The sequence below is a fragment of the Anarrhichthys ocellatus genome, unplaced genomic scaffold (assembly GCF_004355925.1).
Source record: "Anarrhichthys ocellatus isolate YVR2014 unplaced genomic scaffold, GSC_Weel_1.0 scaffold15, whole genome shotgun sequence".
Taxonomy (NCBI): domain Eukaryota; kingdom Metazoa; phylum Chordata; class Actinopteri; order Perciformes; family Anarhichadidae; genus Anarrhichthys; species Anarrhichthys ocellatus.
In genome coordinates, this window is record NW_022280045.1 from 4,913,992 (window position 1) to 4,937,399 (window position 23,408).

Here is a 23,408-nt window from a genome sequence, read left to right on the forward strand (position 1 = left end):
ACATGATAATATAAGTAGACGACAGAATTGATGCTTTTGGTGCTGTTGGAGAGGGACGGTGATGATGACCTTGCATTTTCAGTCTAATCCTTCACATACTTTCCATTTTCAGATTTCGAGTCAAGCCACATCATTTATATTTAATGCGTGTTTTCCCGGCCGCAGAGTGAAATTTGTAGCGCTTAATAACTGTGACCATTATGTCCTCACAGAGTCGGTACCCTCCTATTAAGACAGATTAAGCAGTTCTTCTTCGGTGGTGTCGTACGCGCAGTGAATCACAATCACGTGGGCTGCCGTCTAATCTGCAGCGCAGGGCAAAGACTGTGCACTTGGAGTGAGGGAACAGGCTGTGTTAAATCGTGATTTAGAGAGGGAGAGATGGAAGAAGGGGGACGGGAGGAAGGAGGTAACAGACGGACAGAAGATGTGAGTGAAAAGGGGGGATGCAGAGGAAAATACACAGAGAAAGAAGTGATGAAGCAGCGAGAGACTGGGACAGCTGCAGCAGCGACGTCACGGACAGCATGGAAAGGTTCTCCCCAACAGGAGGCTAGTGCAGATAAGGAAAATCTATTAGACATTAAATAGCCTTTTCAACATGAGGGTAAATTGTGCAACACAAGAATATTTCATCTGTCAACCAGCAGACTGTTGAGAGAGATGTAATTGTGTGACATAGAGTTTGATGTTGCAGAGAGTGGCTATTGTAAAGAAAATCACTGATTCGCTGCATAGATGGATGCAGCGTTTTGGAGTGCTATCAAGTTGACAGATGTTCCACACTGTAGGAAACCCAGGGATGGGTTGGAGGTATTTATAAGTCTCCTCAGTGCACAACACGGCTCATCTATTTCAACATGTGTGTACTCGGTGGAGGTTTGTGTCTCAGCAACAGAGTTTCAGAACTTTAATATGGGTTCTTGGTGGAGTTATTAAAGCAGAGTTGTTTGCCTCGGGGTAACAGCGTTATTGCCCGTTGGGGATTCCAGCCGAGAATGTAACAATTCTAATTGACGCTTTTGACTGACACACTTTTAAATGGGATCGACAGGGAGAGAGATGTATAGCCTTGGAGGTGCTGGTAACAGTAGAGAAATTATCGCAACTTTGTCCAACTGCACAGTTACCTCTCAAGAGCGCTGCAGAGCAGCATGATCAGGCCAAATCAGGGTTTACCCACAGGGCAGAGAGAGGAGATGCAGAATTGGCTGAAAGGTTGTGTGAAACCTTTGTTATTCAAGACATGAGTTTAATAGACAAGCATTTAACAGGCAAATTACTCAATCAATTTGCATAATGGGAAGATCCAGGATTTTGGGATCTTGACCAGGCGGCAACCTCATGTTCTGTCACGATCAGGCTTTGCCTCCTGTGTTTCTGTGTGTGGCTCCGCCCTGGTGTCCTCCCAGCTCCCTCCTGATTGCACTCAATCAACTCACCTGCCCAGTCCACCCAGCTGCCTTCAATCTACTCATCACCCAGCAGTATATCTACCCCGGTTCCTCATCCACTCACTGCCACATCATTGTCGTTTCAACCTGCTTGGTATCCTGTTTGTTCTCGGCTGCTCAGTGTGTTGCATTCTGAGTTCTGTTTCCGTTTTTGCTCACCTTGTCTTCCTCTGCCTGCAATTTGGTTCATCCTCCCGGTTCCCGAGTCTGCCTGCCCTGCCTGGTTTTCACCCTCGTCTTCTCGTCCTTGTATCTCCCTGTTGTTCCCTGTCAAGTTTCCCTTTGTGTCCACCTTGCATTAAACCCTGTTGTTTCACTCGGCAATCCCTGGTCATGTCTGCATTTGAGTCCACCACCACACCCCGTGACAGGTTCTGTTTAGTGAAGCCACTTCCGAAGTGTCTTCAAACTTGCACTCTCTCTACTCACCAGCAGGGGGCGACTCCTCTGGTTGCAAAAAGAAGACTGGTTGTATAGAAGTCTATGAGAATATGACTCTACTTCTCACTTGAATTATTCCCTCAGTAAACATGAGTTTTATTGTTTCAATCGCTAGTTTGACTTAGTAAGTCTTCTTCAATCCAGCATGATGTTCATTTAGCAAATTATGGCCCAATTAGACCATAAAGCGAAATACGCTTTAGGGCGGGGCTTACTACCAGAGCCGTATACGCCATCTCGACATCTTTCCTCCGCATTCCATATATGGTAACCTCCATTCATTGGTTGCGAAAAAAACATGGCGACGGCGAAATCGCTGAACTCAAGGCTTCAAAACCGCAGTCCACAAACCAAGGGGTGATGTCACGATGACTACGTCCACAAACAGTCTATGATCTTGACCCATTAGGGGCACTAAAAGTCAGGATATCTCAGCCTTCTTTTTTGTCAGTCCTTCAATTTTGTGGAAGTGCAAATCACTGGAATATCCCTTTAAGGAATATTTGTCTTCTATAATTATTGGAGCTTGAAAAGACAAGTCATGATATAGTGTCAGATGTTGTGCATTGTTTGATCCCTGGAGGTCCCTCGTTTACGAACATTACACTGCATTGAAGTCTATAGCATTCAACAGTACAAGCACTTGAAAATACATATACCTCAACTCAGATACAGATACATTACATTTCATCAATCAACATACAGCTTCTCAATATATATACAGTATATATAAATATCCCCCTTGCTGTTTCTGCCCAACTGATTTTCGCTGTTATCAAATGCAATCAACAAGGATATAAATATAACTGAGCTGGCCTCGAGGTGCGTGGATGTCCAATGAACCATGACATCCTGCATTGTCACATTACTGCTCAGTGAGGGAGGAAAGTAAGACGCTGCGCTGCCTGAACACTGGTTTGTGTGTTATTTCAGTGTGCCACCTAGCATCTGCTCTGAGATGTCCGTGTCGCTCTCCCTGGGTTCGTCTTTGAGACTGTAGTGAACTAAAGCCTGTAATTTCTCCCTGTAATGAACATGAATTGCTTGTTATGCCTTTTGTACAGAGGGTCTTAGATTGGCAGTTAGCACTTAACACATGATTGTAAATGTTACTGCATGTGTAGAGACGGCATGCACCGAAATGGCAGGCAACAAAAAGAGGATGTCGCGAGTAAAAATAATGCCTCTCACGTCGTCACCAGCGAAGTGAAGCGTAGCTGTGACATTCATGTGTAGGTTACTGCAATCAACCCACCATACGCCACTTTAACATTTGGCCTGAAGTAAAGGAACTCGCGCACAAACTCACATCAACTCTGCTCCTGTGATTTCCATTCAGAATATACCTCTTCCTCTCTCTCTCTCTCTCTCTCTCTCTCTCTCTCTCTCTCACTCTCTCTCTCTGTGAGTGTGTGGCGCCATAGTGAAAAAACACACCGCAGTTCTTTCTTTCAGTCAGTCAGTCAGTAGCCCTCTACACAGCGTCTCTCCCTCATTCAGCGCATGGCTCGCTCTCTCTCCACACTCAGCACGGGCTGCAACTCGCCTCCTCACTGCATCTGTTCTCTTCTCCCTGAAGTGAGGTACCATGCATCCTGCTTTCTCCTCCTCCTCCTCCTCCTCCTCCTCCTCTCCGCTTGTCTGTTACCATTCCAGGGTCCCTTTATCAAACAGAGCGTTCTTGCTGCAAAGCCGGGGACCATAAAGGCCTGTGTTACTCGCTCAGAGACTTTGGAGACGGGACTTGGCTGTTTGCCGGATCTGAGGACAGCTACTGGTGGCGCTTTCTGTTGGGATGCGGATCTCTGCGGGGTCTCTCTGCTCGGTGTCTAACGACGCTTGATTCCTCTCAAAGTTGCGGGAGGGCACGCGTCAATCAAGCATCTCTTCTCTGTTTCTCAGAGACAACTCACTGTGCGTAAGAACACTTGAATCAGAAATTATTATATTGTGTGTGCGTCGTAAGTGGAAGCAAATGCAGAATATTTGCGAGTGGTAATTTGCAGGCGTTTGCTTTGTTTCTGTGAAAGCATGACCTTGTTTTTAAGATGTGTGACAGGAGTTAGAAGGGTGTCTGTGATCATGCATGTGTACAGTGTCGAGAGCGCAGTGTGGCGGTCCGGCGTTACTCTCCTGACTTTAGGTGGTTGACCGAAAGGCTTAGTCGCGGTTGGAGGGCGAGAAACACTCCTCAGACACCCACAACTGGCCGCCCGACAAATCCTCCCAGACAGCCTAAAAGAGAAGCGTGTTAAAAGAGGAAGGAGAGGCAGACTTTGTGAACAGAAATGGACTAATCAGAAATAAGCCAGAAACCAAATTTGCTTGGAGGAGGTAAGGAAGATAAAAACGAGGACAGACACAGAAAGAGGAAAAATGAGATAGAAAGGCAGGAAAAAACTAGGGCAGAATTGCTCTCATCCTTCATATTGCCACGTCAAAGCAGATTAGTGGTGTGAGCAGAAGACACTAAAGAGGAGAAAACAGCACGGGACAAGAGAATACAGAGAGGTTTCACTGGTTTTTCCTCTTCTTTCATGGTTTAGCAGAACCCTTTCCTCGTCTCCTCACACCTTTTACCCTCACCCCTCTAACCCTTTGCTCTCAAGTGTCCGTCTCCATCGGGTGACTCTTTCAGCGACTCATTCAGTGCCTCTTCTCCTTCATCCCTCTCCCTCCATCTCCATCCTCTCTCATATATTCAGGTGGAGTCGGACCGGCACAGGATCCAGGATACACACTGACCAGGACTGCACTGCCGCTATGTCCAATTTTGACCTAACATCCGCTTGAGATTCTTCTCCTAAAGGAAACTGAACAATCTCATGCACCCATCACTCCTGCCTGTGATTTCCATATGAGATTCAGCAGCACCAGGCAGAACTGGCCTGGACCACTGACTTTCAACTTCACATAAGAACAACAAGGACAAAATCTAAGTTCCACGGACAGACAAAAGACTGTTTGGTACTTTAGGGACACATACAAAGCCTTGTTTGTCTTGGAGCAGCTCTAGGGGCCTTTTCCAACAGCCATGCAGGTGTCCTTTGCATGTACGGACCACGGGCTGAAGGCCCCGCGCAACGGCGAGCACAGCAAGCAGAACGCCACCAGCCCCAACGCGGCCAGCCAGGCCCGCGCCCGCTTCCGCACCGTGGCCCTGATAGCTCGCACCCTGAGCTCCTTCACCCACCGGTACCACCACAACCTCAAGGAGTCCACGGCCAAGCTCACCGGCATGAAGTATCGGTACGTAGACTGATGGTGGAGATTGTGTGACAAAGAAGAGTGAGGAAGTGTGTACCTAGTTTTAGTTGGTTTAGTTTTTTATTCGCCTGCCCAGCGCGAAAGGAAGAAATATGAATATGAATGACAACACAATAATATTATGCTAGAAATGGTAGAAAAACAAGACGCCTAAAATGAGAGGAGAAACTAGATAAATTAAAAGAGCCCCAATGGAGACAATGAAGCTATATTAGCAGTGACAGGTGATGAGTGGGATGGTGTGTGTGTGTGTGTGTTTGTGTCAAGATAAAATACATTTTTCCGAGATGCAGATTTATTGGCAACTCTTTATGATTAAACCACGATTAGCAGGGCTACAGCAAACTATATCTGGGACCGTAAAGGTTTATTACATTTTATTGAATTACTTTTCAGTGTATTTTGAAGAGGGATGACATATGTTGGTGTGGTAATGACAGATTTGTTCAAGCACGCAAAAAAGTTGTATTCAAAGCTTTTTTTTTAGAAGGGCATATTACACAAATTACACCTAATACCCTAATAAATAATACCCAGGAAACAAATATTATTCCATCACATGAAAGGAGCAACGAAAATGAAGAAAAGACCTGTCACAGGGATATTACCATACTTATATTATGAACACCAGATATGAACCATCTGATTATAAAAAACAAAGAATGAAATATGCAACTGGGATTATGATGAAGTGCATTCTTTGCATCTACAGCACATCAGCTCACTGAGTTTGATCTTGGAAAGTCTCTCACGAGCTAATTCAAATATCGCCAGCATCAGTAGAAGACTCATATAGCTCTCTTTGACCGGTCGTGACCATACAGTACATTCGGGAAAGATCGTACAGCTCTCCATGTGTGTGTCTGTGCGTGTGCGAGTAGTAACACAAGTAAACAATGCTCTCTTATCTCAGTGAGGGTGCTCTTAGTCTTAACCCAGAACCCTATAGGAGCGAAATGGTAGCTTTCGGCTCCCACTGGAAAAGGTGACATCCTCGCTTAACGGTGTCAAGAGAGACGCACAGAGAGAGACTGAGAGGGGAGGAAAGAGGGGCTGATGGGAAGGGATTGAGTTAGAAAGAAGAGATGGAGGACAGACAGAACAAAAAACAGGCAGAATTAGAGAGTGAATGAAAGAAATAAATTGGGGCACGCGGGTCAGTTCACAGAAAAGAGGCAATTAGCAGAATTGCGGCAGATTGGATGCAGAGCAGCTAAATGTGTACGTGTCTGCTTTCATCTCGTTTCCATAACAACATTGAAATGGCCAACTTCAATCTGTTCCCCAGCGCCAAACAAGCTGGGTGACTCTATTGTGCGAACTGGGTTTTTTTTGCTATTAACCAAGAAGATTCATTTTGAAATTGTATTGTTTTTTTAACTCAATCATTTGAAACTTTTATTTATTTATTTAAAGTCACAAAAGCAACCAACAAAGAAACCACATATTCTCCATGCTTGTTTCATTGTTACTTCTATTTACCTTGTGTTGCAGTACCGATGCAGGACTGGCCTCTGTTTGTTTGGGTTTGTAACATGAGGATTTGCTCGTTCTTGTAGCTCCCTCTAAAAACAGGTGGAGGATGTGAGCTGTAAAGCTTCCTTTAAGCCCTCAGCAAATTCCCTATTTTCACCACAGAGAAGCAAATATTGGATGCAATATCTCGTGTGTCACATTCCCTCTCTGCTTCCTCCCTGTGTTGTCTGATAATGTCTCTGCCTCGCTCCTCCAGTAGCTACTGTATCTCTGTCTCTTCCAAACCACTGACTCATAGCTGGGTGAAGTAGATGCTTCTATTGTTTCGGTCGCCATCTCTTTCTCTCGAGGTGAAGCCAGAGTCTGCAACTAAATCTGTGTTGCACAAACTCTTTTGAAGTTTTTCTCTGCGTGATAACGGAGTGTGTGTGCGTTTGCGGGCGTATGCATTTGGCACATTGCGTTACACACGCATGAGTGCATGCATGTGCGGTAGACGTGTGCGGCGCTGAGGCTCCGCAACGGGATCATCTGAAGGCGTACAGTAGCGAGTCGAAGCAGGAGACGCAGTGTGCAGAGCGAGCATAAACTAATAATACCACCATTAGCAGCATTTCAGTTGTCATGGCGATATATATATATATATATATATATATACTGTGTATATATATATATATACGTATGTATAGTGTGGTTCTAATTGTTCTTTAGGGGAAAGCTGTCGATGCTGTTCGACCTCTTTGTTGCTCTTGAAATAACGTACAAACCCACAAATAGGGATGCAAATCAGCCCAAAAACACGTGATGTAACAAACCGTGCCGTCGTTACTGGGCTTCTCAAATTGTGCAGATTATTTCTGGTTCCCGGCAGGGAGCCCCCGGTGGCCCGGATTGAAGTTTACAACGGTCATTAGGCAGCAGAAGGCCTTCTGACAGTCCAGGAGGTTTAGGGACGATTCCCCTTGGTTGGTTCGGAGCTGCGCTGCAGATGGGCATGCAGAAAATCCCTTCTGTCAGTTGCTGCGGATGCAGGCTTATCAGTGGCCTGCAGAGAGACGGGCTCTCTCTGCTGTGTGTTGACAGTGTGAGCAGGAAGTGTTTTGTTGTGCACACAGAATTGCCTGTTTGCGTTAGAAATGAAGGCATGGCAAGATACTGTGTCGGTATTCTGCATTTATTTTTTCATTATTGTAATCAAACCATAGGATTTTATAATGTCATAATACGATTTCCTCCAGAATCATTCAGAATCCTTGAGCTTGACCATATTTCAGTTTGACTCAGAGACCAGTGAACACAAACTACACCTAAAAAGATACCGTAACATCTAACCAGTGCCATAAGTGGGCTCTACTGGTCTATTCGACTGTGCACTGTCTTGTTGCACAGTCGAGCTGAATGAAAGTCCTGGGAGAAAAAAGCGCGCGAGTTTCCGCCACTTTTGTTTGATGTAGCGTGGGTGTCGTTCTTGCTTTCATGGATGAATCTGCTCTGCCTTTAGCTTCATCCTTTAGAATAAAAATCTCCATTCAATAAACCAACGGACTATCAAACCTTAAAGCAAAAAATACTGGTGTCAGTGACTGTCGAGGCCTTTTAACAGTTAAGGGCTTCCATTCAATAGTTTTTACATATTCTTTTAGAGGGTTTAGACGAGGTGTATGGGGGCCTGCAGCTTTTAACAGATGTATTTTAAAGGCTGATGCAACCTCCATCTGTCCGTCCGCAGAAAGATAACAGATATTCTGCAGCTGTGGCTCTCGTCAGGATGCGCCACAGATCATAATTGGCTTCGTTGTTGCTCTCCATGTGTTTATGTTTGTGTTTTTTGAAGTGAACTTTGGGCATGTGTGTGTGCATGCGCATGGTGCCTGTGTGCATACATGCGTGTGTGTCTGTGCTCATGGTAGCCCATCACGCTGCTTTTGCTCAGGGACACACTGTTTGGTGTGAGAGTGTACCCAGCTTCTTTTGTTTTTTGTTTTTCTGCCCAGTTTTTCATCATACATCAAAATACATGTGTTTCAGGTTCCAACATCATTCACTTCAGTTCATGTCACGGCCGTTCTTCTGTGGTGTGTAGTTCTAATAATATGTTGCACAACAGGAGCTCTGTAGAGCGGAGCTCCCAAAGACCAAACAAGCCCCCGAGGATAAGATCCGCCCAAACCCTCAGTTAAACAGCCAGGACGTTTTGCATGGATTTTGCGTTTTAATTAAAGGTCACAACTAAAATGGCTTTCCGTGAGCGTAATGGTTTTATAATAGCAAATCAGATTTCTGCTTTTTCTCCTTAAGTGGCCTCTGTAAACAGACTGTTATCACAGAGATCATCAAGAAAACACTGCTGCATGAGTATAAAAGGAGTACTGATCCGATAAACGCTGCCCGAGGTGAACAGAAAGCCAGTTTCCATCAGAAGAGATGGCAAGATACTGTATCGATACTCAGCATTTATTTCATAATATCATAATAGTTGCTACGATAACACTACAAAGCAACTATTTCATCTTCATTTTTTCATATTTCTAAGATCCTTGACAATGCAGTTAAACATGTTTCAGTTTCTCTTCTTCATTTCGATGCATGCAGGTGAACAGAACCTAAACCTAAAAAGATACCCTGACATACTTTCTATCAGTACTGTAAGAAGGTTTTCCAGATATCATGACATGATTTTATTTTTTTTCCCACATTGCTCAGCTCTCCACAGCGTTCTGAATCAACCACTTCAGATCTGCCCACATGTTTTTCAATACAGAATCAACCCACACGCCACTAGCCTCAATCATGCGTCTCTGACGAAAACACTGCTATTCTGTGAGAGATTCTTTCACAATCGGTTTGAAAGAAACAAACAAATGTCAGAGCGTTTTGAATTAGCCTTCCACAGCACGGTAACAAGAACAGTGTGTGTGCATGCCATGGTCTGTGTATGCTGCATGACAATGAAAAAAGTTTAAGCAATGTTGACTTTGGCCCTGTGGAAAAACAAAGCAGAAAGTCATGTCCAGACTCTGGCTCTTTATTGCACATACACACACACACGCACACACACACACACACACACACTACAAACATGCACATTGTGCAGGGCCCTGTAGGGAGCTGGCTGTCATTTCCTATTCCCCATTCTGTGTCATATAGAATGCTTTATCTGTAGAGGGCGTTTGATCTGCTTAGACTTGAGGCTTGGTCTTGCAACTATGCAAGCCTCAGTCTGTTGCTAGTGTCTCCTCTCTCTCTCTCTCTCTCTCTCTCTCTCTTACCCCCCCTTCTCTTCTCCATCCACTTCCTGTCCTCTGTCATTGGTGAAGATTCCACTAGGAGGCCTGTAGGCTTCGTCTTTCCCCCAGCAACTCTGCTGGAGCTTTTCTCTCCTACTTAATCTATTCATGTTTCACCCCCTTAAAGTGCTTGATTTCACTTCCCTTCATTCTTCCCGCCCACACAGGCCCTGGCTTTGATATATTTAGAATATGACCCGTCTTTCTACCCTGCGCTGAATTCTTTTTGATAACAACATCATGGTTGCCATCAGGAGAGCGGTGGGAACCGAGAAGGTGGGCGTTGTCTAATCCCTCCGCCCCTCGAGGTTGACTTGTGTGGGTTTTCTTAGTCTGCATTAATCCCCAGCGAGTGAGGAGTTTTATCTGTTCACTCACAACCTTGACTAAAGTCTTCGCTGACAAGTATTGATTTTGAGAAATCCAATATCAGGAAATAAATCATCCCGGGGTGTGACTTGAGAACGATAGAAGTGCTTTCCTGGGAAGAAACAAAAACAAAACCTCCCACAATAAAAGGTCACGCCTCCAAAGATTTAAGCACAATAAATAAAGCCAGATGTTGCCTTTCTTTTTTGTTACTGGGGATCCACTAAGAATAGAACGGGCTGCATACAGTAGCACCTCACAGGATGTTCATAAGCAGTGACAGGTTTGTGTGAGGGGGCGTCTTTAAATGACTCATTTGTCATTTTACTTCAAGGCTTCTTTTGGGCACCATCGAAGCATGAGGGACCGAGCCACACTCACTGGCTTGCAAAGTTGATTATGTGCAGTTTTGTACAGACACGTTTTCCTTTCCTTAGTTTGTTTATCTTACCATTGACAATATATAATATATAAAGAACTTGTGCCTCTGCAGCCCTATTTCTCTCTCCCACGTGCACACGAGCGCCCATTTTCTCTTCAACACAAAGTTATTCCTTCTCCTTCCTTTGTTGCTGATGACATCCTGTAATCCCCGGGATCATTAGCTTCTTTAGCAGCGGGCGTCTGCTGGCACCCAATTACCAGACCTGGACAGATCTATTAATGTGCTACAGCCGGCTGTGCGGTTAATAACCAGGTATGGCCGATGCTGTTGCTCCACCGGGGACAAGAATACAGCAGCGAGGCCGCTTCTCCGCCAGCTGAACGTCAGCTCAGCTCTCCTGCTATCATTAAGACATCTCGAATGCATTCAGAACATGCCACAAACACTGTAAACACAGCTTATGGGGGGCGGGATCTCCAAAAACAAAGTTAGCAATTTTCCGAGGACAACCAGCACACTGGAAAACGCAACATTCTCGCAAGCTTGTTTTCTGTGGAGATAATGTCCATCAACTTGTCACTGTAAGCATGTAAACAGTATCATTGAAGACCCGAGGCAAATCTAGGTACAATTTACAAACTGTTCCAGGCATTACAGATGCTTTACCCAGAGCGAACCTGCGATAAATACAGCCGTAAACATCCCTCGTCATCCGCGCGGTTTGCCCTCAATAACACCCCGAAACACACAGATTCAGTCAGTATGACACTTCTAACCTACGGTACAGCCCCTCCCCCACACTTTCACCGATCTCAGCTCCCACTCTATAATACATCAGAGAGACGGAGGATACAATATCCAAACTTCTCCACCGTGTCAGAGACAAGAACGCATCCCACGATTTGTGACAGCGGAGAGATCTGTCTCCCATCATGTTGTCCTCGGCGCCTGAATACACAACACATCAAAGGATCCATAAATGTGTCGAAAAGGGTTCATGTGTAAACACGTCTCCTTCTGTCTTTACCTCCTTTTCATCTTGGTGCTCGTCTGAACTATTGACACGATGACTGATGCTTCCTCTATGTCGAACACTTAATTTAATTGGCCGAGGGCGCGGTTACGTAGCACGGGCTCGGATTAGTCCGCCTTCAGCTCGTCGTGCGGAGGCCATTAGTTGTAAAACACGAGAAAAAAACACTGCTGGCATTTCTTTTACGGCCTCATTTGTCGTAGTGAGTAAACGCCTGAAAAACCAGGCAGAAGGTACAATTCTCGGACCAAACTGGGTCAAGAATTGAGTATTTGGACAAATTCTCCTCTCAAGATGAAACTTGTCGCTTGAGATAGTTGCTCTGCGTGTGCACGTGGCCCCCCGACAATTCTGTCAGACGATTGTGTCTCAATTTCACAGTGTTTTCTTCAAATCACTTCCTCTTTCAGGGCTGTGAATCACCTTGACGCGGTTTTCTTGCACCTACACTCCACATACATCACTCTGTGGGGAATACACCTGTGGTGGCTGGAGGGAAAACAATCGGCTCTCTCAGTTGGACATGATGGGGCACAGATTGGGAAACAAAATGGGAAACGGAGCGCTGAGATTGCGGCGAGAGCTCTGCCTTAGTTTATCTTCCACTGGGTTAATGAGAGCCAAAAGTGCAGTGTTATTGCCACAGACAGCTGGATGTAAATGATCTGTTATCTGGGACGTATATCAGGAAGTGTACCGTTGCACAGTTGGGTTGATGGGAATAGGGAGAGAAAGAAGAGGGTGTGAAGAGCTTTCTTGAGAAATGCTGATAGGATACAACCTCAGTGCTTGAGAGCGAGTATGGTTGTCTGCACAGGACTGAAGTGCTCCCTGCTGCAGGAGGATGTCAAAGGTTCTGAGTAAAAGAAGAGGTGATTGAATGAGGGATTAGGGGGGAGAGGTAGTGTAAACTCCCCAGTGCAGCAGCACAAACAGTTTTTGGAATTGTTTCAGTTATGAGTATAGTGTTCAGGGTCTTTAGAGGGCCACAATCTTCTTCCAGAGAAGGTGGGATTCATATTGATGGAATAAATCAACTGTCTTCCCTCCTGTAATCTCCCAATTCTGATTCATGATTGCAGGTGTGATAAAGGTGACCCTCACATTCAGGGATTCTCCTTTCTATCCAGCATGATAAGCTAGATCATTGTTGTTATTGCCCTACATATTGCAGGTAAAAGTGATTTTTGTTTGCCTGTATTCTAAGCTCCACAATAACAAAATTGCTGTCATCTCATCTCATCTCAGTCTCTTGAGTTATGATGTGGAAACAAGATATATTTTGGCTTTGTTTAAGCAGAAAATATGTGTGCGCCCAGAGCAAAATACAGCAGCACAGTAATTGCAGTCATAATTTGTATGATGACAACTTGAGCCTAAACAACACTTTTTTCTACTAAGTTTTTTTCATCATGTTTCTTCATAGGAACCTGGGGAAATCTGGGTTGCGTGTCTCCTGTCTGGGGCTCGGTGAGTACATCTAATTAGCATGAGCAGAAGCATCCAAGTGTGTATGTGTGTGTGTGTGTGTGTGTGTGTGTGTGTGTGTGTGTTTGTGCGTGTGTGTGTGTGTGTGTGTGTGTGTGTGTGTGTAGAGATAATATAGAGCCAGTGAAAAAGCCGAGTAGAAGGGGGTAGTGTTTAAATCTCATTAGATTATTTCACCTTGTTCTAAACCTCATGCATCTTTTATACGTATGGAGAGTCGTGAGAGACAACACAAAGCTGTTTGCTGAGTGAGAATATTTACCCCGTTAATATTTAATCAATAGCACTGGTTTCAGCAAAGAAGTTCAATTATCACACACATTCAATGTACACCAGAGGGTAAACACATTCATCTTGATATGACTGATTCATTGAGTAATTCTCTTGTGTGTGGGTGTGTGTGTGTGTGTGTGTGTGTGTGTGGTGGGGGGGTGGGGTGGGGTTCAGTGTGATTGCATGTGTGTGCCGGCCATATATTTATATGTGTATGTGTGTATGTGTGTATGTACTGTGTTGTATGTCTCTGAAGACAAAATAATTTGACAAAACAGAGGAATGCCGCAGTGCTGCCTGAGCCCAGCAGATACTGAACGATGGAAAATTGTTGAATGAGTTAGTTAATCATCCCCGTAGTGATATATTTTATTTTATTTTAAAGATTTAGCCTCAGCACATTCAGTAGCAGGGAGGAATAGTCAGGTAGGAACCATCCTTCAACTTAAAAGAATAGTTTCAAGCCTCGATATTTGCAAGCCTCATCCTCTGCCCTTAAGACATTGATTTGTCCTTGTAATGTTGCTTCTATGTGGGTTTCTGTTTTATCTTCTCAACTGCATAAGCAAATTTGAAAGGAATAGTTTGACGCTTTTTGCTTTCTTGACCCGTAGATTAAAGATTGATACTACCCTCATCTGTATGCTAAGTAAGGAGCTACAGCTGGCAGTTAGCTTAGCACAAAGACTGGAAACAGTCTCATTTGTTTAATTTGTAAAAAAAAAAAAAAGTGTAAAACAACGTGCTGTCGTTTTATGGGGGCTAATGGGTTATTTCTTGTCCGCCTGTTTCCAGTCTTTATGCTACGCTGCTAACCGGCTGTTTCTATCTTTATAGTAATGGTGGTATCGATCAATCAATTCCCAAAATGTCAAATTGGTCCTTTCAAATATATTTTGACTCTTGATACGTGAATCTTTAATTAGCTTTAAACCTGCAATAACTAACAAAGCCTCTCTTAGCTTTTGACAAACGACAGGGACTGTCAGTCTTTCTGCACCAACCCGTTTATAGAAGGAAAGAATGAGAAGATTTACTGAAACACAAACATAATGCATGCACATGCAAGAATCTCACAAAAACAAACACAAAACACCTAAAGCTGCTATGCTATGCTATGCTATGTTATTGTAATCAAAAATCTGCACGTAGAAGCTTACTCACAAGAAACTCATATGACAGCGAACATTTTTTTCTCTCAACCTACCAACACTCAACCCTGACATTTGGCTGTGATGGTTTTAGGGCAAGGCCGTTTTGTCATGTCATGCCAAAATGTCAAAATGATAATTAATGCATGGCTAAAATGATTTGTTACAAATCTTTGACTTCGATGTTTCCTTCAACAGGCACATGGGTAACATTTGGAGGTCAAATCTCCGATGAGGTAAGACGTTATGTCGGATCCATCATTCAGTTGTCACAGCTCATGAACAGATGTTGGCTTTCATTATTTTAGACATTGCAAATACAACTAGTGACCACTCTTGACAGTCTACTACACCCAGTCTGTAGCCTCCATGGGAGCAATTCAGTTAGTAATCATTCCATTCTATTACCATACTGTATCAAAGCAGGCTGTTAAGTCCCTGTTGGCTCTACCAAGTCCAAGTGATCTGGTCTTATTGCTCCCATGCTCTCCATAAGTTATTAAGCGGAAGACCGCTTCCAGTGCTTTGATCGGGCCTTGAAGGGAGGAAGTTGAATTGGAGACAGCTCATCACTGCCTGATGACCACTGGGACAAACTGACACACACAGAGACACAAACAAACTCACAGAAAAACAAAACAGCGGCCGAGTACAAAAAGATAAAGTCACCATGACAAAATTGGCCTTCCCATGTATGGCTCTGAATAAACTGCAGGCACCAAAACTAGGTCAGAATAGTCTGGGAAATATATTGAGCAGTAAACAACTTTAATCAACAAGCATCCGGGCAGTTTTCCTGGTTTTGTGTATCTCAGTAGAAAAGAGGTTTACTCTCCTTGAGCTTCTTCAGGGAATTTTCCCAGCCCATCCTTTTTGAAGTGTATTTTTGGGTCATATTTATATTTATAGCACATTACACCACATTGAAGTCTGTGAGGGGAAATTATTTTTGTCTATATCAGGTGGCAGAGCAGCTGATGACTATTGCCTATGAGAGCGGTGTCAACCTGTTCGACACGGCTGAAGTCTACTCTGGCGGAAAGTGAGTTGTCTCAGATTTGTTATGGCCTTGCCCCCCCCCCCCCCTTCATATAGGACACGATACGTTAACAAGGTTTAGCCCGAGACCAGGAAGGAATTATTCACCTGAGAAATACAAAAATGAAAGGTAGCTTGACTCTAAAGTGATCTACATAATCTTATTCATCACTGGAGGCTCCCCATTATGTTCACAGCTCAATCTAACGTTATAGGTCTGCACATTGTCTCGCTGAATGCTGCAGAGCAGGCTGTAGGTGTATGGGGATGAATATTAATTTCAAGGTTGTGGGTGGAATCCAGGCAAACAATACAGGCGTTCATCCTTCATCTTGTACTCCTGCTGATTTTGAATCGGGTATTCATGCTGTAGATGTGTGGCAGATAATAGTCACGCTCACATGCTCTTCGAGAAATGGCAGCCTGAGATATAATCTCATCGTCTTCTTGTGTATTTTTTTCTTTGCAGAGCAGAGATAATCCTGGGAAACATCATCAGGAAAAAGTGCTGGAGGTGAAGTACAGTCTCTTAAGATTCTAAATTAGTTCCATGAATAGGTCTTTAGATTGTGTACGTGCGTATGCACTACATGGCCAAAAGTGTGTGGACAAACCAACTAAATCTGTACCTATATGTTTGCATCTTATTACAAAATTGCATGCACTCCTCTGAGGCTGCAAGGATGCGCTCCTATTCAGCTACAAGAGCATTTGTGAAGTCAGGCACTGATGTTGGGAGGTGTTCCAATGTATCCCAAAGAAACACAGAAAACCATGTATTTATGGCTGACTTTGTGCATGGTGGCATTGTCATGTCATGTGAGTGAAGGCCCTTCACAAAGGTTGAAACATGCTTTAGTCTAAAACGGTTGTCCCAATCCTTTCGGGCGAGTAATTTCAAATGAAGCGATCGCTGTGAAGCTGTGCTTAAGACGATGCTAACATGTTGATGTTTAGCAGGTATAATGTTTATCCTTGTAAGCATGCTATCATATACAGCAAGTGATGGGAATGTCATCATTTTTGCAGGTATGTTGGTCATAAAGTATTGAACAAACTGAAATTCTGAACTGATGATGGCCATTAATGAAGGTCAGGAGATCAAAGTCATCCTATAATGTTCGTCCGTCCAATATTTATCAAGATATTTCAATGAAAATCAAAAATGTCAACCTGCTGGTAGCGCTGGAGTAAAACTAAGGGAATCACCAAAGTAGTTAGGATTTAACCTCTCGGGACCTTTAATGTCCGAACTGATTGTTGTGCCAGTCCATCCAATAGTTGAGATACTTCAGTCTGAGCCAAAGTGGTGGAACAACCCACAGACCCACATTGCCATCAATTTAGATTTATGTTAGAATCCCCTTTGGGAGGGTGCTGAACCCAGGTTGGGAACCACTTTTTGTTATTATTCAAGTTTTCCTTTATTGAAATGAAGGACAGAAGCCCAAACCATGAAAAACAGCCCAACAACTTTGGCCACATGGTGTTTGTGTGCTTGTATATACCTCTGCTTTCAAGCATTGTACATGGTAAATTGAAGCAGTGGAAGGTGCAGAATGCTGGTGAGCGTGAGCTTGTATCTGCGCCACAGAACATATCAGTTTCATACATCTATACATGCACTGCCACACTGCAGTGATAAGATTCAGTTATTTCTATCACCCTTCTCAACAACTCATGGCAACTCTCTGCCTGCTGTAACCTCAACTCTGGATCCGTTTCAATTATTGATCATTCAAGCATGGGGGACTTTATAGTAAGGCAGATATCTTGGTGGAGTTCAAAGAAAAAAGAGGTCCTTCTGTGATTTTTCCTACTAAATAAGTTACATGTTTGATCTGCAGGATAAAAGGTCACTGGAATGTCCATGCAATGCAGCATTGGACATGCTGACGTACGCATCTTTTTGACAACAGCTTTCAAGTCCTTTTCATGACCTTTTGATGTGTCTGTCTGTCTGTCTTCCCTCAGGAGATCCAGCTTGGTCATCACCACAAAGCTTTACTGGGGAGGAAAGTAAGTGTGTGTGTGTGTGTGTGTGTGTGTGTGTGTGTGTGTGTGTGTGTGTGCATGCAAGTGTGTGTATGGCGTCCAGCATGTGTGTTTTCCTCCTCAGATGTTGGGGCTGTCTCACCAACAACAAGGTTTCACATTAAAATATTTAGCCACACAGCGTGACATGACATCGACCATTTTGGAAAACCCACAGGCGCACAGACACGGGGGACACACTCGGAAAATGAGTGACACACACACAAATTTCAACATGGCCAAGTTCCCACCCCCTCTTGATTCCCTTTATACTTTTCCTCAGAATTTTGCCAAACTGCCAAGAGTCATATCTGCTTCTTCTTGACATGCAGAAGTATTCTGCTCTCAGTCTGCGTTAGTAACATTCTCTCCGTTTCTAAAAGTCTTCAGGCTCGTACTCGGGGAAGTAGAATCTCCATAAGTACATCCACATCCTTCCTCTGGTTCTCTTTTCAATATCTGATGTAGCTGAGTGGGGGCCGAGGTGCAATTGTGAAAATGTAATTTAAGCTGATCCTTTCAGAGTATTGTCAAGGTACCAAATCAGTCCCCACGCCGGAAGGATTTACATTACAACTACTTAACCCCCCCCACTGAGCGAACTGAGAGGCCTGTCAAGCAGCTCATCACCCAAAACATACAGTAGATATTTGCAGACTTTATTCTTCAACTTCCCTACACTTTTGCACAGAAGGTTTAAAAAAAACATGATAAAATGGAGTAGGGGCTTTGTCTTTGTAGTACATTATTATAGCCCTAAGCAGGCTGCAACACCACAGGAAGGCAGAAAAGAGGAAAAGTGTGAAATGAAGCAAGGACAAGACAAAAGACAGGCAACTGAGAAAAGAGAGAAACACTGGAACAGAAATGAAAGAAAGAAATCAAATGGAAAAGGAAAATGCAGGCATGGGGAACATGTGAAAATGACTTCTGACAAATCACTGAAGCGCAGTTTTGGAGATTTGCAGGTGGTCCGGTTTTATAGCTCCACAATGTTGACAAAACACCTTTTATTAACCCACTGTACACATGCTCAGCGCTACATGTCAGACGCACAAAGTTAGCGACAAGCTAATGAACATATTGGAGCAATTAGCAGCTACTGACCCAGATATTTCCCTCAGGAATTGGTGGACACCTATACAGATCTATAAGGAGAGGGACTATTGGACTTATATTTTGCATCCAAACAGATACTAATGTTGGTCTTAGCTACACTATGTATATATGAAAATCTAAATGAATCAAAATAAGTTACTACTAATATATAGATGTAATGAAGTGTAATATTTCTAGGAATAGAAGTATAAAGTTGACCTGTAATAAATACCATACTTGAGTAAATGTACTTTGTTATGTTCCTGCATTCAAAAAGCTATATTTTCAACCAAGTGATTGTCCAGTTTTTTGCCCCAAAATATTTTCACCTGCGTATCACCTGTGCCCTGCCAACTGGCAGGCCACTGGTGATCAGGACAAGACGGTGACGACGGGCCCTGTGTGCACGGACACGCTGCACAGTTTGTTCTATAGCTGCGGGCACACTGCTGAGCGTCGAGTGGGTGTATTTCTCCTCAGTGATTTCTTTGTTATGCAGGCTCTTGTTTTGGCTTGTTTAATGATCTGCTTCAGTTCCTGAGAGTTGTGCGTGAATGTGTGAATGTGTGAATGCAATGCGTGTGTGCTGACATGCACTTCTTTCCCTCCTGTTGCAGAGCAGAGACAGAGAGAGGACTCAACAGAAAACACATCATCGAAGGTAACAAGTCGATTTCCTCTCCGCTGCTTTGTCCTTCACGTCACCCCATCACTCAGAGTCCCGCTGCACTCCTGTAATCTCCCTCTTTTATCTCTGCCCCTCCCCCTATTCTTCCTGTCTGTGTCTCCCTTTGATTTGTATCGGCATGTGCACACGGCTGAATTTGAATGTTGTATTAGGCACATCAAACCCTGACAGATGTTTTGTCTTTTCAGTTGTAATACCTTTAAAGGTTTATTATGAAGAAGCTAATATGCTACAACATATCTAGTATCCTCCACTGCTCCTCTTCTCTTCTAGAAGAGTTATGGCCTTGCTTAAGCTTATAATGACATACTGCTCTCATCCCATTGGCCCGCCATCCGGTCCACAGCGCAATGCACCTCCTGCAGTGACTCAGCTCTCTCCCACGTTATTAACATTCACCACAGCCTCTGCAACTCCCCCCCCCCCTCGAAAAAACAAACAAAAACCCAGGAGAAGGGGAAACACACTTCAGATGGGCACAGACTGATAAAGCGGAAGGAAAGTTGGTACTGCCAATTAGCTAAAGCCAGCCTGGATGATCGGTGCCATCCGTTAGAGAAAGATGCAGTGTCCCTGCCACTGGTGTGGCACATGTCACCACGTGATAAATTGGCTGGGTTAAACATCTGCTGACGCCATCATCCTCACTACTGGCCGTGCATCCCACCACAGGCCAGTCAGTGACATCTACCAGGAATGATGGGGTGTCAAACTTAATGATCAATGGCAGCGACCAGCGCTGATGAACTCTGGGGTGCAAAAAAAGTCAAAGTCTCTCTTTTGCAACCGGCTTGCGCGTTTACCATTTTACTCACAGGACAAAGAAATTCCTTGATCAGTTCAAAGAGACTTTTGCAGAACACATAATTGAATGCATTATTCATCACAGATGCCGGTAGAATAGCTTTGTGGTTCAACATCTCAACGTTTTTTTTCTCAGCTCCAAAAATAGACTTTCCTTCACAGCCAGTAAATTGCAGATAATCCACGAGACAGCAGACGCTGCTCGCGATGAAGGTGCAGGCTCCGATTAGGATCCATGTAGGCTAATGGGTGTTTCTGGGATCGCGGGCCTGCAGATGACAGAGGAGGGAACAAGTGGGAAGGGAGCGGTGAGGAGAGCAAAACTCTCAACTGGGATTAGCGGGCAATGATGAAGCCTCTGGCACTAATCTGCCATGCACGCTCACACATACTCAAGAGCGCAAGAGTGTCTTTTGCCTTGTCTCTCACTCTGCTGTCCTCCTTTGTGACAGTCTCCTGTGTTCCCTTTTCATCTTTCATCTGGCCTTCTCTGTGCGTGAATGGGGACTGATCTGCTGAGACAATACTTTGTTGCCATCTCTTATCCTCTCCTCAACGCACAGTCTTTCACTTCCAGCAAATGCAGAGCGAGAGGGAAAGAAACGAGCGCAACGTTTTCTCTGATCCCTCGTCTTTCTTATCGTCCTCACAGCTTTTGAGTTTTTTGGTTCCTCCACCACCTTTCAAAGCAGCATTCATTTACGTAATGAGGATCAAAGTGTGCATAGATGCGGGGCTTTTTCCACGGAGGTCTTCTTGCCAGGAGATAGTGGCGTGAACTCAGCTGTACACTGATATACCTTGTAGTCCCATAACCATGACTCCAGCTAGGTAAAACAGACGGATTATGACAACTATGATTCACGTGCGAGCTGGATAAAAAGATGCGCGAGGCCAGATGCAGCTGGCAGGCCTTGAGTCACATGTGGTTAACTGTCACCTCCACGTTAATGAACATGTTGACTTCCCACAGGGTCTTACTCACCCTGTTTGTCCTTTTACCTGATTCTTTGGTTTAAATGAAAAAATTAAACTAACACTCTTGAACACATGTTTTTTTTTTGTATATTGTTGCTCTGAGGTGGAAACCATCACAAATATTTAAAAAACAGCAATAATCAGTATTGTTATATTAACAATACGTGTTGGCAGAAAACCTATTGCCGGTTTAAGTATGCTTCAAACTATCTGATTTTAGTGTAACTTCATTCCTATTTCTTATCTACATAACAGTGTTGAATTAATAGCAAGGAGAGTTGGAGCGTGATACATGCACACAGTGATTATCACTCTACCTCTGCAGGTCCAGGCCAACGTGTCCATGCCCAAAGGTGTCAAAGGACAAATGACACAGGAGGAGTATTTATTGGTAGAGGGTGATGCTCGGGGCTTATTTGAGCTATGTTGCCTCCTTATTTATATGGGTGTCAATTCACCCTTTTCGAAATTAGAAATATTTATTGATGTGTTAACGCTATGGTTGGTAACACATCTATTCCAGCGGTACAACAAATAGGCTCAATGCACATGACTCCTTTGGACTGTTTTTGTCTTTCTTGGACTTGCTTACATCTTTCTCAACATCTTCTCTCCTCTCATTTCAGGTTTAAAGGGTTCCCTCCAGAGGATGCAACTCGAGTATGTGGATGTGGTTTTTGCCAACCGGCCAGACAGCAACACTCCCATGGAGGGTGAGTGATGGCCATCCACACCCCGGGGGCCGGTAGGGACAATGCATGTTGTTCTGAAACATGAGATGGTGAGAAATACAGGCGCTGGCCTCACCGGACTGGTGACCTTTGTCTTTGACCAAAGGGGTTTGTCCTTGTGGTCGAGTGTGTGTGTGTCCACCACTGACACACACACACACACACACACACACACACACACACACACACACACATTTCAAGTAATCTGACAATCTTGCCTCACCTCTCATCCCTCTATTTTGGTCTGGCACTCTCCCTCTCTTTCTCTTTCAGTCTCTGGGGGATCACTAGTTTCCACAGGGTCTCTGAGCTACACCCGCTCCCAGCCCTCCCTGTTCTTCAGAAGCAGGATTAGCCCCCCCCCCTCCCCAAGGGGGAAGCTGGTGTATTTTTGGGCTGGTCTCACTACAAGCCCTACTGTGCGCTCCATTCCTTCAACATACTAGTGCTGCCTTTTCCACACATCCACCTTATGTGGCCATTTATTGCTGTTACACACTTCCAGTTTCTTCCTTGATTACTTCTCCTTTGTGCTGTGGCCATCACAGATACTCGGGCCCCTCTTCTATCCACTCCTAACCCTCGTCCACGGGTTGAATTTGGCTGGAAGGACGGAGTCCCACTGTTTTGCAAAAATACTTCCCAGTCTTTCCACTTTGCCCCCCATGCGTCCTCCCCTGTGAGCCAGCTGACCGTGGGCGGTCAATCTGTCATACTTATCGTTCTCGGGGCCTTGCTGTCACTGGTAGTACTGGACTGGCAGGCAGACCCGACAGCGTGCTCCATCACACCTTCTAGTCATCTGTCTCTGCAGATAAAGTCAATTCACCATCGACAGCTGATGTAGAGAAATCCAACCTGATTGATCGAGAGTCTGCCAGGATGATCAAAACTGCACAGAGAGAGATGACGGATTAAAAATGCACAAACACCAACAAACAAAGATAGATGGGCTGTTTTGCTTTCAGCAGCTGTGCCCCACAGGCGCCCCATGAATCAATTTAAAACATTGTGCACCTTTTCTTCATCCTTCATTACAGTGGAGCAAGGCCACTGTCATAAATCACTGTGTAGCGGGTCAGCCACTTTTAACGAGAGAGAGAGAGAGAGAGAGAGAGAGAGAGAGAGGACTGCATGTACAGACGCACAAAAAAGATTTTCTCACTAGCTTCTCTTGGAGACTACTTGAATTTATTGTGCTAGCATGCAAAAACGTGGGACATTTGCAGTTCATAGGACTTGTTATGTACCTGACTTAGATATTGATTCACACACCAACATGTTCCTGAAACTTAAAACAGGATTAATAGCATTGAAGGGCCCCACAAATGTTGTATTAAGATAGGAATGTTAAGATTACTAACAGGTGTGTGTGTGTGTGTGTGTGTGTGTGTGTGTGTGTGTGTGTGTGTG

General features: G+C 44.2%; 1 protein-coding gene across 6 annotated transcripts in view; it reads left to right on the forward strand.

The window, feature by feature from the left end:
* The window catches only part of kcnab1b (potassium voltage-gated channel subfamily A regulatory beta subunit 1b), a 32,806-nt gene that overhangs the window by 3,206 nt on the left and 6,192 nt on the right, over positions 1-23,408 (forward strand). The window contains exons 1-9 of one of the 6 annotated variants that reach the window (XM_031854752.1): positions 271-429; positions 4,601-5,144; positions 13,139-13,182; positions 14,823-14,860; positions 15,587-15,666; positions 16,132-16,176; positions 17,637-17,681; positions 19,412-19,455; positions 21,891-21,977. In XM_031854752.1, the coding sequence (XP_031710612.1) occupies positions 4,930-5,144; positions 13,139-13,182; positions 14,823-14,860; positions 15,587-15,666; positions 16,132-16,176; positions 17,637-17,681; positions 19,412-19,455; positions 21,891-21,977 (598 nt within the window). In that variant the 5' untranslated portion in view covers positions 271-429; positions 4,601-4,929. The other 5 variants (XM_031854748.1, XM_031854747.1, XM_031854749.1 and 2 more) reach the window with 5 other exon arrangements.